General features: G+C 37.6%; 1 protein-coding gene across 2 annotated transcripts in view; it reads right to left on the bottom strand.

The window, feature by feature from the left end:
* Nucleotides 1–16,476, bottom strand: part of LOC306960088 (ELKS/Rab6-interacting/CAST family member 1-like) — a gene marked incomplete at its 3' end in the record, with an annotated part of 300,396 nt that overhangs the window by 133,401 nt on the left and 150,519 nt on the right. For both annotated transcript variants that reach the window (XR_013792655.1, XM_079552392.1), the window contains exon 16: nucleotides 13,533–13,693. Coding sequence is in view for 1 of the 2 variants with exons in the window: in XM_079552392.1 (XP_079408518.1) it covers nucleotides 13,533–13,693 (161 nt within the window). The remainder of the gene's footprint in view (nucleotides 1–13,532; nucleotides 13,694–16,476) is intronic.

Genomic DNA, 16,476 nt, shown 5'->3' with positions numbered 1-16,476 from the left:
GCTAGCTGATACCATAGACATGCACTAGCCTTGCATTAGCCTAGCGCCACGAAACTCTTCAAACATAAGAACTGCATGAATTACAAAAAAAACACCTCCATAAATCAGCAACACTCTGGATAACGAGGAAATGAGGCCCTGTGTCAAACATCCTGAAACATCCCTTTAATGCGAACAATAACTCTCATGAGAGGTTTTCTACCCCCTCGGCTCGGCCACGCCCCCTTATGTGACGCTTTGCTGTTTGTATCTATGGAAACACGTCTTATATGTATGGGTTTAACCTGTTTAGTGCGAAATACTTCTCTTTCAAAATCAGAAGGAACAAAAAAACAAACAAACCCAGTCCGTATCCCTGTGCTTTCACACCGACCTGACAGTAGAATAAAACCCACTGGCAAATACTAAATAAAGATCATCAATTACCCTCTCGCAGCCCAGTGATGCATTCGTTGACCCGGCTTTGACTCCTCAGAGGTGTAACTCACAGCCGCTGCCAGAAACATCTAAACTTCTGCAAACAAAAGGAGTACGATTCCCCGACGCTCCGAACCTGTGGGAGGACCGGGATGGCGGCTCCTTGCAGCGAGTTGCAGGTGCGAGGGCGAGAACTATCGCGCTCGGTTCAGTCGTGTTGCCGAGTGTTGCAGCTTCAAATGTGCAAATCAAGAACACATTTGTAAGACGTTACGTAGAACAGGAAACAGGAGAAGCGGCTGATTCGCCCGGTCCAACAGCAGAGCCAGAAGTTTACTTTCAATTTGGCTTCATACTGAAATATTCATGCTGTTGTATAAAAAGGAAAGCAGATGCAGTTCTTCGTGGACGTGATGTTAAATATTTCTGTAATTAACTGGTGTTGCTTTTGGAGAGACAGGATATTAGTGTAAAGCCAATAGATGATTCATGCACCTTATTAAGCAAACAGTTCAAAAAATATTTCATCCACATGTTCGTTTCAAGGAACTTCTTAAAGGAACAGGCCACCGTTTTCACACACTGAGATTATGTTCTGACCTGAGCTTAGACGAGTTGATGCGTACCTGTCTGGTCTTTGTGCGTGCGCTCAGTCACGCACAAAGACCAAAGACGTTGTTAGCATTTAGCCTCTCCCAGTATATTCCTATAGCTCCAAACGTGAGTAGTTACTCGATCCAAGTCATGTTACACAAAGTTAAACGATTTTCTGAGCGGATAAAAAGGGAACTATATTGTTTGGCGTAATAACACCTTCGACGTCGGTGCAGTAAAGTCAAAGCGCTCCTAAGGTGTTATTACGCCAAACAATATAGTTCCCTTTTTATCTGCTGAGAAAATCGACGTGTTTCATTTTGTGTGACAAGACCTGACTAGATCGTTTAACTTTTCACGTAACTGCTTTATTTATTTATTTGTAATTTTTCTCACATTTGTTACATTTTCTAAAAAAAAAAAAGTCACATTATGGTCACTTTTTGTCACATTTGTTTAACTTTTTGTCACATTTGTTTCACTTTTTTTCATTTTTTGTCACATTTGTATCACTTTTTGTCACATTTGTTTCACTTTTTGTCATTTTTGTCACATTTGTTTCACTTTTTGTCACATTTGTTTAACTTTTTGTCATTTTTGTCACATTTGTTTCACTTTTTGTCACATTTGTTTAACTTTTTGTCATTTTTGTCACATTTGTGTCACTTTTTGTCACATTTGTTTCACTTTTTGTCATTTTTTGTCACATTTGTGTCACTTTTTGTCACATTTGTTTCACTTTTTGTCATTTTTTGTCACATTTGTGTCACTTTTTGTCACATTTGTTTAACTTTATGTCATTTTTGTCACATTTGTTTCACTTTTTGTCATTTTTTTGTCACATTTGTTTCACTTTTTGTCATTTTTTTGTCACATTTGTTTCACTTTTTGTCATTTTTTTGTCACATTTGTTTCACTTTTTGTCATTTTTGTGTCACATTTTGTCACATATTCGTCACACTGTTGCATTTTCGTCATTTGTTTCGTCACATTTGTGTCACTTTTTGTCATTTTTGTGTCACTTCTCGTCACATATTTGTCACATATTTGTCACACTGTCGCATTTTCGTCATTTGTTTCGTCACATTTCTTCCCCCACCATCTGCACCTACACATATCTATCATTTTTCTTTTGTTGCTGTTTTTGTTTATCATTTCATTCTGTACATTTTGTTTGTTTCATTTTTACTGATATTACTGGACATTAGTTACTGGGTGAACGTAACTGCTTTAAACAGGGAAAGGTCGTTTCTAACTTCACCCCCGTTTGGAGCCATAGGAATGTGCTGGGAGAGGCTAAACGCTAACAACGTCTTTGGTCTTTTTGCGTGACTGAGCGCACGGGTAAAGACCAGACAGGTGCACATCAACTCGTCTAAGCTCAGGTAAGAACATATCTCAGTGTGGAAAAACGGTGAACTGTTCCTTTAAGTCATCACATAAGAATACATGTATCTGAGGAATGTGTTACATATTTATTTAACTGCAGTAACCACAACGATCACAGCAGAATCAGAATGTTTATTTCAGTTGTTGCATATTTCAAACTATGGAGACAGCAGCTGATTGCCAAGTGTCCTACCAGAACCTCCTCTTTCTGCTTTAAACCGGAGTCATCCGATGTCTAGCTACGTAGAACTGTAAGTGTTTATGTGCACATGGCAGGAATAGACTTTATAAACTAATGTCTAATAAACCTCGGTGAAACAAGGCCTTATTCTCAGCGCACGCTCGTCAAATGCTTCATGACATCAGGGATAAAACGGCCAATAACTTCCTCACCTGCAGCGGACACACGAGCCAGGACTAAATATACTTCTCTAAATAAACTCAACGCTAATAAACTTATTTAAACCTGTGAGCAACGATCTGAGGGGAGAAACAGCACCTGAAGCACATCCAAGAAGCTCTGACTCCACGTCTACGATTGTCCAAACGTTTTGCTTTTGGTTCCTCCGTGTAGATGAAATCAGATGCAGCTCGACCCACAGGACGGATCAGTTCAAACAACCACAACAAACTTTGATGCATTGGTCAAACAGGACGACACACCAGCAACATGAAGAAAAGTAATGCAAACTGCAGCTACTTTGTTGTTTTTGTTTATGCAGTTTGGGCAATTACAGTCTCTTTGACAATTGTTTAACACATTCTCCAAATGACGCTTGGCCTGGCCCACAAAAGTTCATCAGTTTCCCTTGAACAAAATCACTGGATCTGAGCTGTTCTGCACTGATAATGTGAACACTATAAGAGTACACAACATAAGCATTAGCTTAAACCTATGCCTTTACGACTAGTCTATACTGTCTAAGTGTATTTCATTGTTTGTAAATAATAGGTTGCGTTCATGTGAGCCTATGGTTTAACACTGAGGTGGAGCAACTGACGGTAACTATGGTAACTGTGGTAACTGACAAAATGCATATTTTTATGTCTTTGTTTTTTGGCTCATATCTCAGTCATTACTGGTGGAATCCACATGAAACAAAAACTGTCACAAAGTTCATCGTCTCCTCTGTCGGCTCATATGAACTAATGTCCAGTTATTTTCTCAGAAAAATGTCAGAAAGTGGTGACAGTATGTGAAAACATGAGTGTGATGTTGTCCAATAGAAAAGACAACAGACATAACAATAATATCACAGGTTTATGAATCCGATCACGATCAGACACTGATGAGGAAAAACAATTGTCAGTTTTTGTTTTGGAGATTTCTTACAAAAACTGCATTTCTCCTATAGAGCTGTGTTGGCCCCGCCCTCCACCTGACATTATGACATCATCATCTTCTCATGAGACTAAAACTGTGACTAAAATCAGACTAAATAAAAGTGAAAAGGAGAGACTAAAATCATCCAAACTTGTATTGAGCGTCTGAAAGAGCCTCAGATCATGTTTAAAGGATCAGCTCTGAGCTTTGTTCATGTGGAGCAGAAACATGAAGCAGAGGAACAACATTAAACATGATTAGAATCAATATTATCAATGCAAAGTCCACTAGATTAGTCTGAAATTTAGTCGACTAGATTGACGTGCAATTTTAGTCGACTAAAACTAGACTAAAATGAAACGTTTTTAAGACTAAATCTCGACTAAAATTACATTACATTTTAGTCAAAAGACACTGCTCAGTTATGCAGGATATGTTCAGTTTGATGTCACTTTAAGAAGAGATGAAGTTTCCCCAATAGAACCTTTTAGATCAACACAAACATGAACGTACGAGCTTCGATCCTGTGCAGGGAAAGCTCGTCCTGGCTCCTATTTCAGCCTCTCCCGTTAAATCAGAGCTTGTTAACCCCTTAACGCCTGAACTAATTTCCCATTATATAAAAAAATTTATTATCAGTGTTTTTGCTTTCAAGCTGATGCTAAATTAAGTGGAGATTGTAAATTTTTATGTCGCACATAGTATAGATATAGTTTTAGGTATGTTGCCAATCGGCAACAACAGGCATAAGTGCAATTTTGGGTATGTTGTAATTCGGCAACAACAGGCAAAAGTTGTAAATGTATGAAAATGACAAAATGTATTTATTCACAATTATTACAAATGTAAATGCACTGTAAGATACACTGAACACTTGTGTATTCAGGTTAGGATATTAGAACAGTAAACAGAGCTAACGCTTTTCACTAAATTCTTGCAAAGTGTTGATTTTGAGCAGCTGATGCCGTCCTGCAGCAGCAGCTCTGGTAACAGGAAGGGCATCAGGATGTTCAGTAGCATCTTCATTACTGCTGTTCCTGTCATCAGTGCCTTCCCTGCTGCTGCTGCTTTCATCACCTGATGTAGGGAGGTGAAAAAAAGCACTTTATAAAGGTGCAGACAATTTATCTACAAAATATCTACAATTTTTATGACTAATTATCAGATTTTGTTCCCTTTCCTGAGGTTTTATAATACATTGTACATCAGATACCTCTATGTACCATTACTTATTTGCGAATTATATTATAATTGCACATTATTTTCGGACGTGGAACTCTTGTTTGTGGTCCAGTAGGTCCACCTTGTGGTCGCTTTGCAAACAACACCAACGGTTTCATTTTGTTCTGTGTAAAAAAAGGGCTAACTTTTTTTTTTATATCTTTGTATGTTATTGTTACAATGATTATAGAATTTCACTAAAATGGCATGTTCTAAAAAACGTTTTAGCACTGTAATACATCTAAATACTACTAAAATGCGGTCACTGTGGCCACCAGATGGAGCTACTGCAGTTTTCCTTTATGGCCTGATGTTGCCGATTGGCAACGTACCTAAATCTTCAAATAACAAAAAAAAAATCCATCACACGAAGTTCATTCCAGTCAATAATCTAAAGATGGAAACAAGGAGCTGCTGCATAATTTTATTTTAGCACAACTCAATTTACATTTGAAGATTTCATCAAAGTTGCTGCCTCGATTTGCAGAAATGCTATTTCCGCTAAATAGCTACCATGACCCGCTTGTGGTTCCTTCTCTGACCGGGCCTACGAGAAACTAGTGCTTGCAAAACGTTCCTAGGTACGGCATGGATGTGCGCAAACAGGTATCAAGGGAAAACGTGCGTTATTTTAGCCACAGTCTGGCAAGAAGAGGTATGTTGCCGATTTACGCCAATAGGCGTTAAGGGGTTAAAGTCTGTGTGGATGTAAAACAGGAGAAAGTACATGGGGCTATCTGCTGCTGCTGGCCTCATCTCCTCCTCACATAAAACATAAAACCTCACCATTAAAGCTGCATTAAGATTTAGGGCATGTGTCTGCGTCTGTGATCCATCACCCGAACGGGCCGGACGGCGGGGCATGGTTATCGCATTAGTGTCCCGGGCTCTGAAGTGGAGGGAGCAGGACAGAGGAGATAAAACCAGGAGGCAGGAGACGGGGCCGAGGGAGGGAACCATGTGTTGGATGAGGATGTGCCCGGTGAGCTCCCCGGACACTCGGACAGTGACATGGGAAACTGCGGCAAAGATAATGGAAGAGCGGCTCGTTCAAGCTCGAGTGTCGGAGATGCTTCATAACCAACGACTTTTATCTGTGGAGTTACGAATGTGTCACAGCAAAACCAATGACAAACATAAGTCAAGGTCCTGAAGCTGAGCACAGACGACGCCATCTTTTCAGTCTTAATGCGAGACACTTTAGGTGAAAGTATTGATGTTTCCCGCAGTGGTGGAAGTGGAGATTTGTATCTGTTTTCCTCCCTTTACATCTTAGTTTTCATGTCAGATATAAAAATGATGATGTTTATTTGATGATGTTTTGTCTGCGAGGTGGGGGCGACCCGGAAGTAGAAAGGCCGTCTTTCCCGCGGGTTTTCATTCATAAATATTGACAGATTTGACATCCACGTGTCCTGCTAAGGGGCCCCGTGATGACGCTTTCACCCAAATATGGTGTTTTTCCTCCTACGAGACGCTGGAGCGGAAAAGTGGAAGAACGGGCCGAGCATGCGCACTCGCTACAAAACTTCAGGGCTGGTTTTCTCTGAATGAGAGAAGCCGCACTCGGGCAGAGCCTGAGCCCTTATAGAAGCTCCCACAGACTCCACACTTTACAGGCTGAGACACAACAACATTCTGAAGGTTTTTTCAGAGGGATTTTTTAATCTCTAATTCCTAGCCTGATTTATTCAGCTTTGAAACCAAAAAAACAGGCGGAATTTGAGATTTTACTGATTTTTTCACTGATGATTAGTTTATTAAAAAACTAAACAAAATATCCAAAATCCCCTCGGAGAAAATCTTAGTCACTAATATGTCAATAAAATAAAACCATAACATTTAATCTGGCTCAATTCATTATTTTGATTTCCCAAAATATAGGCAATTTTGGCCATTTTAATGCCTCAAAATGACTTATTTTTATGTGAAAACATAAAATGACAGAAAAAATGCAACACATTTTTTTCTCATATTTATATCTGTGATGTTCAGCAAAAGCTTCAAACTGACAGCTCTACATTTATGTGTTTTCCCTGTTCACCTGCAGTGTCTCGCCTTAAAAGATCTTATGAAGAATGGAGGGTCCGCACTGTAACTCTCTGCTGCTGCCTTTTCTCCTTTTCGAGGAGAAAAACTGACCCCAGATCAGCAAAACGCCTCTGTCTGTGAGCGCGGGAAACCTGTGTGTGACCTTCACTGTGGCTTACCCCAAGGTTCGATTCTGGGGCCTTTGTTGTTTTTGTTTTATATTAACCCCTTAACTCCCACCTGAACCAATCACATTTTCTCCAGTTTGGCTTTACCCCAATCCAAAAGCTTCTGGGAAAAAAGGTGTGAAAATAGCGACAGAACTGAGACGAAAACAAGGATGAAGATGTGACAAAAAAGTGAGAAAACTTTGACAAAGTGACGAAAAAATGACAAAAAGTGACAAAAAATGTGACAAAAAGTGACAAAAAATGACAAAAAATTGATTTAAAGATACGTTTTTTTACTCATGAATTGTCCGTGAGAGTAAATCCTACGCTGACAAAGAAAAAAGAGAAAAGACAAAGCGACAGAGGGAGATTGTTCATCCAGTTACACAAAGGGGATCAGATTTTTCACTCAAACTTGGTTGTAAATACTGTTTAAGTGACGCTAGCCCGCAGTTAGATTTGCCCGTTAGCCTGTTAGCTTCTTCTCCATGATTCTATTAGTGTGTAGGCAGGAAAGTTGCAATTATGATTTTCTGGCCAGAGACACCAAGGGAGATGAAAGACCCTCCAATCATCCCACTAACACTTGCACTAACACTTGCATTTTTTTGTCATTTTTTTGTCATTTTTTTGTCATTTTTTTGTCTTTTTTAGTCATTTTTTGTCATTTTTTTGTCATTTTTTGTCATTTTTTTGTCATTTTTTTGTCATTTTTTGTCATTTTTTGTCATTTTTTTGTCATTTTTTGTCATTTTTTTGTCATTTTTTTGTCATTTTTTTGTCATTTTTTGTCATTTTTTTTGTCATTTTTTTGTCATTTTTTTGTCATTTTTTGTCATTTTTTGTCATTTTTTTGTCATTTTTTTGTCATTTTTTGTAATTTTTTGTCATTTTCTTTGTAATTTTTTTGTATTTTTTTGTCATTTTTTTGTCATTTTTTTGTCATTTTTTTTGTCATTTTTTTTGTCATTTTTTGTCATTTTTTGTCATTTTTTTGTCATTTTTTTGTCATTTTTTGTCATTTTTTGTCATTTTCTTTGTCATTTTTTTGTCATTTTTTTGTATTTTTTTGTCATTTTTTTGTCATTTTTTTGTCATTTTTTTGTCATTTTTTGTCATTTTTTGTCATTTTTTTGTCATTTTTTTGTCATTTTTTGTCATTTTTTGTCATTTTCTTTGTCATTTTCTTTGTCAGTTTTTGTCAGTTTTTGTCAGTTTTTTTGACATTTTTTTTGTCATTTTTTGTCATTTTTTTGTCATTTTTTTGTCATTTTTTTGTCATTTTTTGTCATTTTTTTGTCATTTTTTTGTCATTTTTTTGTCATTTTTTGTCATTTTTTTGTCATTTTTTTGTCATTTTTTTGTCATTTTTTTGTCATTTTTTGTCATTTTTTGTCATTTTTTGTCATTTTTTTTGTCAGTTTTTGTCATTTTTTGTCATTTTTTGTCATTTTTTGTCATTTTTTTGTCAGTTTTTGTCATTTTTTTTTGTCAGTTTTTGTCAGTTTTTGTCATTTTTTTTGTCATTTTTTTGTCATTTTTTGTCATTTTTTTGTCATTTTTTTGTCAGTTTTTGTCATTTTTTTTGTCATTTTTTGTCATTTTCTTTGTCATTTTTTGTCATTTTTTGTCATTTTTTTGTCATTTTTTTGTCATTTTTTTGTCATTTTTTGTCATTTTTTTGTCATTTTTTTGTCATTTTTTGTCATTTTTTGTCATTTTTTTGTCATTTTTTTGTCATTTTTTTTGTCATTTTTTTTGTCATTTTTTTGTCATTTTTTTGTCATTTTTTTGTCATTTTTTTTCATTTTTTGTCATTTTTTTGTCATTTTTTGTCACATTTTTTGTCACATTTTTTGTCAATTTTTTGTCAATTTTTTGTGTCATTTTTTGTCATTTTTTTTAAAAAATTTTTGTCATTTTTTTGTCACATTTTTTGTCACATTTTTTGTCAATTTTTTGTCATTTTTTGTCATTTTTTTGTCATTTTCTTTGTCATTTTTTGTCATTTTTTGTCATTTTTTTGTCATTTTTTTTCATTTTTTGTCATTTTTTTGTCATTTTTTGTCACATTTTTTGTCACATTTTTTGTCAATTTTTTGTCAATTTTTTGTGTCATTTTTTGTCATTTTTTTTAAAAAAATTTTGTCATTTTTTTGTCACATTTTTTGTCACATTTTTTGTCAATTTTTTGTCATTTTTTGTCATTTTTTTGTCATTTTTTTGTCATTTTTTTGGTCATTTTTTTGTCATTTTTTTGTCACATTTTTTGTCACATTTTTTGTCATTTTTTTGTCAATTTTCTTGTCATTTCTTGTCATTTTTTGTCATTTTTTGTCATTTTTTGTCATTTTTTTTTTCATTTTTTTGTCATTTTTTTTGTCATTTTTTTTGTCATTTTTTGTCATTTTTTGTCATTTTTTGTCATTTTTTTTGTCATTTTTTTGTCATTTTTTTGTCACTTTTTTGTCAAATTTTTTGTCAAATTTTTTGTCATTTTTTGTCATTTTCTTTGTCATTTTTTTGTCATTTTTTTGTCATTTTTTTTGTCATTTTTTTGTCATTTTCTTTGTCATTTTTTGTCATTTTTTGTCATTTTTTTGTCATTTTTTTTCATTTTTTGTCATTTTTTTGTCATTTTTTGTCACATTTTTTGTCACATTTTTTGTCAATTTTTTGTAAATTTTTTGTGTCATTTTTTGTCATTTTTTTTAAAAAATTTTTGTCATTTTTTTGTCACATTTTTTGTCACATTTTTTGTCAATTTTTTGTCATTTTTTGTCATTTTTTTTTCATTTTTTTGGTCATTTTTTTGTCATTTTTTTGTCATTTTTTTCAGTTTTTGTCATTTTGTCATTAGTGTGTAGGCAGGAAAGCTGCAATTATGGTTTCTGGCCAGGGGGAGATGAAAGACCCTCCAATAATCCCATTAACACTTGCATTGCCCCCAGAGGGACTACGGAAAGGATTGATTAATGTAAACAAGTTACTTAGTTCTTCTTTAAAAATGAATAAACATATATATAATAAGTGGCAGGTGCTTTGTAACCACCTGTTTCATTTCTCTGTTATTGGCCACAGTCTTTGATTTTCCCCACAGGACTCGACTCAACTTCCTTCAATCATCACAGCTCAGGAAAACTCACCGCAATAACTGACAAATACAGCAAAATCAGGCAAAATGAATCGTGAGGTTTGTGCTTTAGACTGAGCGACGAGCAAGTATTGAAACATTAAAACATGAATGATTTAAGGTTAACCTCAGGGACAGTCGACTCACCCCCTGTGCAGTTGTACTTTCTATACAGCAGACACTATAGAGAAGTCAAAATGCGAGCGCCCCACCCCCACGCCCTCCTTTTTCAGACAGAATGATCTCATTCATGGAGCACATACATCATAAACTGTGTCAGATGTCACAACCTTCAGCATCAGAAGAGCCTCTTTGGCCCGACTTCAAACCCGACAGTCTCAGAGTCGAGGACGCACTTTCACCGGCAACAACCAAACACGCACCGACTCTCTTACTGTGCGATGGTGAATAAACCAATCACAAGCACAAGTTTCATCTGAAATCTTTGTCACTGATGGAAATCCTTGGAAGACGTGAACAAAACGATTGGTCACTGCCGTATTTCTGGCTTGGCGGCGGCTCAAAACTGAAGCAGCATCACCTTTTCTACCATCGAGGATCAAAAGAGCGGCTGTAAAGAGCTGCACGTGGCCTTGAGAGACCAGAGCGCAGGAGATTAGAAATATATTATTCTCTCTTCAGCAGAAAAACAAAGGCGAGAAATTGTTTCAGCAGCGGCAATAGAAATAAAGTCACCGGCAGCGCAGAAAGCTGTCGTATTAAAGGGATAGTTCAGGATGTTTGACACAGGGCCTCATTTCCTTTATCCAGAGATTTTTCTTTTGTAATTCATGCAGTTCTTATATTTGAAGAGCTTAGTGGTGCTAGGCTAATGCAAGGCTAGTGCATGTCTATGGTATCAGCTAGCCTGCATTAAAAACAGTGTGACCCTGAGCACCTGAGGCAAATCACTGATAACACCAGACTAACCATATACATGTCTGTGTCCATAGAGCAGTGTTTTTCAACCTTTTTTGAGCCAAGGCACATTTTTTCCATTGATCGTTCGCCGTTTGTAACTTGCTTTGTACCAAACATTGTACATGTAACGAGACTGTTGTTGAAGTTGTGCTTCGTTTCTCTTCTGCTAAATTCTGTTAATTACATGAACATTCCCTTAAGTGCTTTGTAAGGGTGGTCCGTGTTAAAACAGACGCTTTGAAATGTAACAGGTTCCTCGCTAAGGAGGCAAATCCAAGTATGATCTTGCTAAATGTATCATTGTATCATAATGCGTTAAATCACAAACGAGTACATTGTGTTCATGTGTGCGCATGCTGTGTTCCAAGGCTCTCATACTTTGTAATATGTTCTTTTGTACTATTGTTGTGATATACACTTTTATTGTAATGATTTCGGGGTGGGCGTTTATAAGCTTTTGCTTCGGCCCACTCCTTTTGAGCAGAATTTTAACTGCTCACAAATAAACAAGTGAACAAATAAACTAAACTAAACTAATAAAAAAATCACGAGGCACCACCAGCAGAACATGTAAAAAAAAAAAAACTCTGTAACCTATATTCACAATATAAAGTCGTTCTCATCAAAGTGTTTTGAATTGGAACACCGTATAGTCTCGCCAGCCACAATGCCTCTGTCACACCTGTCGCATCCATGCATCACGAATCCTCTTGTCTCAAACATAACATAGAACATGGTTACTCTGTCGATCACGAGACCGCTCAGAGACTCAATAACAGCACATTATTTGAAGATGATAATCAATTTGTCTTCAAAAAACAAGTAATTTGAACCATTTTGCATTTAAAAGACCTTATATTTGAGCAGCATCAGCTTCGTGGTTGTATAAGCTACGCGGCGGCGGAGTGATTTGCTAGAAAATAGTCCCTCAGAATGCGATCCTTCATGTGATGCAGGTCAGTTATATTCCAAACATGATTCTACGGACACAGACATGTATATGGTTAGTCTGGTGTTATCAGTGATTTGCCTCAGGTGCTCTGTGGAGCGGGTCACACTGTTTTTAATGCAGGCTAGCTGATACCATAGACATGCACTAGCCTTGCACTAGCCTAGCACCACGAAACTCTTCAATTATAAGAACTGCAAAGAAAAAAATCTCCAGAAATCAGCAACACTCTGGATAACGAGGAAATGAGGCCCTATGTCAAACATCCTGAAACATCCCTTTAAGAGGTGCAAGCAAACTCACTAAAACTCTCTAAAGTAGAGAAAAGAGCTGTGGAAAACTAAACCATCATCATCGAACCATATGAAAGAAGCTTGGGTTACAGATGCAAGTGCCGAGATCTCAGTTGATTTATGGGATAGAGCTTTAAATGGGATTAAATTATGTTCAATAAATGCCAGACTCCAGCTAATACAGTTTAAAGTCATACATCGTTTACATTATTCTAAAACTAGGCTACATAGACTTTTCCCTTCGATTTCATCATTGTGTGACAAATGTAAAGCAAGTGATGGTGCGCTAGGACATTTTTTTTTTCCTGTCCCACTCTTAAAAACTTTTGGTCACAAATTTTTATTTTGTATAGTACCATATACAAGCAAGCGATAACACCTAGCATTTTAATAGTGATACTTGGTTGTTCAGATCAAACTTTGTTATATTCTAAGTCCTTACAACAAGCTGTGGAAGGCCACCACGCCACCTAGTTATTACATATGGTTGAATGATATGATGTCTTGTCTGTACCTCGAGGAGATTCGATAGAATTTGTCTGGCAAACATGATAAATTTACAAAAATATGGGGATCCTTTATTGAACATATCAAACAGAAGAGGACTCAACCTGTGCACTCAAAGAACTGAAGGACAGTTGCTTTTACTCTATAAGTATTTCATCTAGTGGTATGGACTGATAAGAAATATTTGCTGTACGGCACTGGCAGTGTTTGTGTTTTATATCTTTTTAAATGAAAAATTGAATTAAAAAAAAGTTTAAAAAAAAAAGAGCTGTGGAAAAGCTTAGTGGCAGCCGGGTCACGACTGGCGAACACTTAACAGGCTGCAGTGTCCAAATGTCCAAATGCTCCAGAGTTTCACATTTAAAACCGGGAGGGAAGGAATCTCAGAAAAATGTTCGGTAGACGTGAAATTGAAAAAGCGAAATACCAAAATGCCCTGAATCATTTACGTCTGAGAATCACAAGTGAAAACTGCGCAGATGCTTAAAAAGTGAGCTCATTCTCGAACCCGAGGCCGGTCCAGCAGCAGCAGCAGCAGAAGCCCCACACGCCGTAAACCACGCTAACGCTAACGCTAACTCACTTCATCTCCAGGACCTCCTCCAGGTGCTTCCTGCGCTCGGCCCTCAGCGCCGTCAGGTGGTTCTCCTTCTCGGACAGGGACAGCTGCGTGGACGACAGCTTGGCCTTCATCACGTCCAGCTCCTGCCTGATCTTCTCCATGGCCGTCAGCAGGTCCTCCACCTTCAACAACAACAGGAAAAGGCGGTCACAAATACTACACGTTTCTTTTAGCTAGGGAGGCACCGATACCACTTTTTCTAAAACCGATACGAGTACTTGGATTTAAGTACTCGCCGATACCGAATATCGATACGAGTACAAGGCATTTTCTTCAACATTCTTACTTTGTTCACAGCATTGGTTTGTAATTAGTAAATTTACTCGTGTACATTTCCTTAAGTAAAGTCGGCGACACATTTAAGAGCAGTTATATTAGAATTGTGCTGATGCCATTTATTATTTATTTTATTTTCATTCAAAATAATTTTTAATTTTTATTGCACTGTCCATCATAGACAGAAAAGTCCATGTCCTAAAGCTCCAATGCCTGAGCTTTATTCATTTATGTGTTTTTATTGAACAATAGTATTGAGATGTTTCTTAAATGGTCTCTTTTCGTCTTTACTTCAGCTCCGTGTGGATTTTCTCGTGTGTTTGTAGTAACTTCGCTGAACACGGACATGCTGTATGTCTTTCATTTGGATTTTCTGAGGACTTTTTAGTCGCTGGGTTAGTTTTTCAGAAGAATGAACCCCTGGGCATAAAACGGCGTCAGAATGGACAAAACTGCGCTAGCCGCGAGCTAGCATCGTTAGCCTGTATGTTGTAAACACTGCAGACGCTGCAGCACGAACAACATTTAGCTCTGGTTAAATCCAGCACAGACTCTGGTTTAGGGAGTGTCATCTCTAATAAAGTAATCTCTATGTGGATTATTGTATTTCCATTAAAGAATTCTCCAGTTTGTTGCTATCGTTTCTCCTCAGCTGAGAGCTGCGCCTCGTAGCCGCGCCTCGTAGCCGCGCCTCGTAGCCGCGCCTCGTAGCTGCGCCTCGTAGCTGCGCCTCGTAGCCGCGCCTCGTAGCCGCGCCTCGTAGCCGCGCCTCGTAGCCGCGCCTCGTAGCCGCGCCTCGTAGCTGCGCTGGCCTCACGTCAAATGGTATCGGTTTCTGGTATCGGGACCTCATGAATGAGTACGAGTATGTGGTATCGGCCCGATACCCGACACTGGTATCGGTATCGGTGCATCCCTACTTTTAGCCGTGATTTATTTCACTTTATCTGTCTGAAGGGAAAATGCCGGTATAAAGTGGGTCGCAGTATTACTCACGCCGTGAAAATTATACACTCAAGTTTAGCCATGCACGAATGTAGTCGAGTGATTATCTCGTTATGTTCGGATGAGCGAAAGAAAGGTGCATATCGGGGAAGATTAGGCAGTTTATGCATGAATAAAGAAGGACATTCATAACTATTTGTCAGCACTTTTTCTAACCATTTATATTGTAATTGATATAATACAAAGCAGGGTTTTCCGATCTAAAGGCCCTGTTGTTTTCTAGCAGTTGTTTTGAATAGAGATGCAAAATACAGGGAATTTTCAACATAAATTGTCCATGTGGATTAAAGAAATGTATGTGAATAAACAGGAATATATGGGAATGAATGGGAGAAAACAACAAATTAACACGGCTGAAGGTTGCTTCTTTACAGACAGGTAGAAACTGAATTTGATAGTTTTACACTGAAATGAAAAGTGTTAAAGAATCGTCTTTGCGATGGCTGACACCAGGGTTTGAAGAGGACAGTTTAGTTTGTGGTCAAAACAACAATGAGCTTTTAGAAATGGAATAACAGACTCGTTCCATGTTTGTGTCGTCTTTATATCATTGTAATACAGCTGTGCAGTGTTACAATATTGTGTTGTTTTATTAAGTCTATACTTTAGGTCTGCTCTGTTTAACTCAGTGACTGCAGCCATTTTAAGTCAGAGAGCTCCCACTGACTTTCAGGAAGTCCCACAGAAAATGATGTTCCAGGTCTATGTCAACACCAAACCTACCAAAAGAAAGATAAGATAATCTTCTTTCATCTAAAAAAAAAGTTTGTTTGTACCTCTTTCCATTCTTTAGTAATGCAGTTTTCTGACCTAAAAGCTGAAAAAAGCTTTTTGTAATCAAGCAGAGCAGTTACTTTGACGCTACTATGTTTTGCTTTAGTGACACGTCAAACTTCTGAACAGTGGTTTCCGTCTATAAAACAGATCTCACTCTCTCATGTGCTTCTCTCGTGCGCTGTGATGAAAGGCGCCGCCGGTCGCTCTGTCCGAATGTGGGCTCGGGGTTAGCATTTTTAGCTTGACAGCGGCTTTTTTAGGTCTAATACCCGTCTGCTTCCTTGATCCTCCACCATGATCTCTTTCTACGAGAACCCCCCCTAACCAAAACCTGTTCAAGGGTAAGTTGCTGTATTTTCCTTAAGTTTCTCCTTCTCTCTGGATCTTCTCCTACTCTCGCTGCCATTGTCCTTCCCTCGTCTGAGATCACACTGCTGCCACCTGCTGACTCAATGAAAGAGTGTCTACAAGTAAGATCTTTACATGAAAGCTGCATGACGCTTTACTGCACCCGTCCCCACTGATAAACCTCAGTGCCGTCTATAGACGTCATTGGCAGTCAATGAGTTAATGCAGGCCCCGCCCACTCCTCCTGCAGTTTTAGTGTCTGTCCTGATCTGAGTTAGGGATGGGTGAATTTAACCAATAACAGTGTGATAAAACAAAATCATGATATAAAACTCTGCTGCTCATTAGAAAGAGCTTTAAGCAGAAAGTCGGTTTAGGAAAGTTGGTCCTCACACTTCTGAGGGGTCGTGGTGTGACATCACTCAAAGGTTTTATGCTTCATAAACATATGAATGGGTGGCTAATAGTTCAACACTTATTTATTCAACACAAAATGCAA

The sequence above is a fragment of the Gobius niger genome, assembly GCF_951799975.1.
Source record: "Gobius niger genome assembly, chromosome: 2".
Classification (NCBI taxonomy): Eukaryota; Metazoa; Chordata; class Actinopteri; order Gobiiformes; family Gobiidae; genus Gobius; species Gobius niger.
This window is presented reverse-complemented; position numbering and strand designations above follow the sequence as displayed.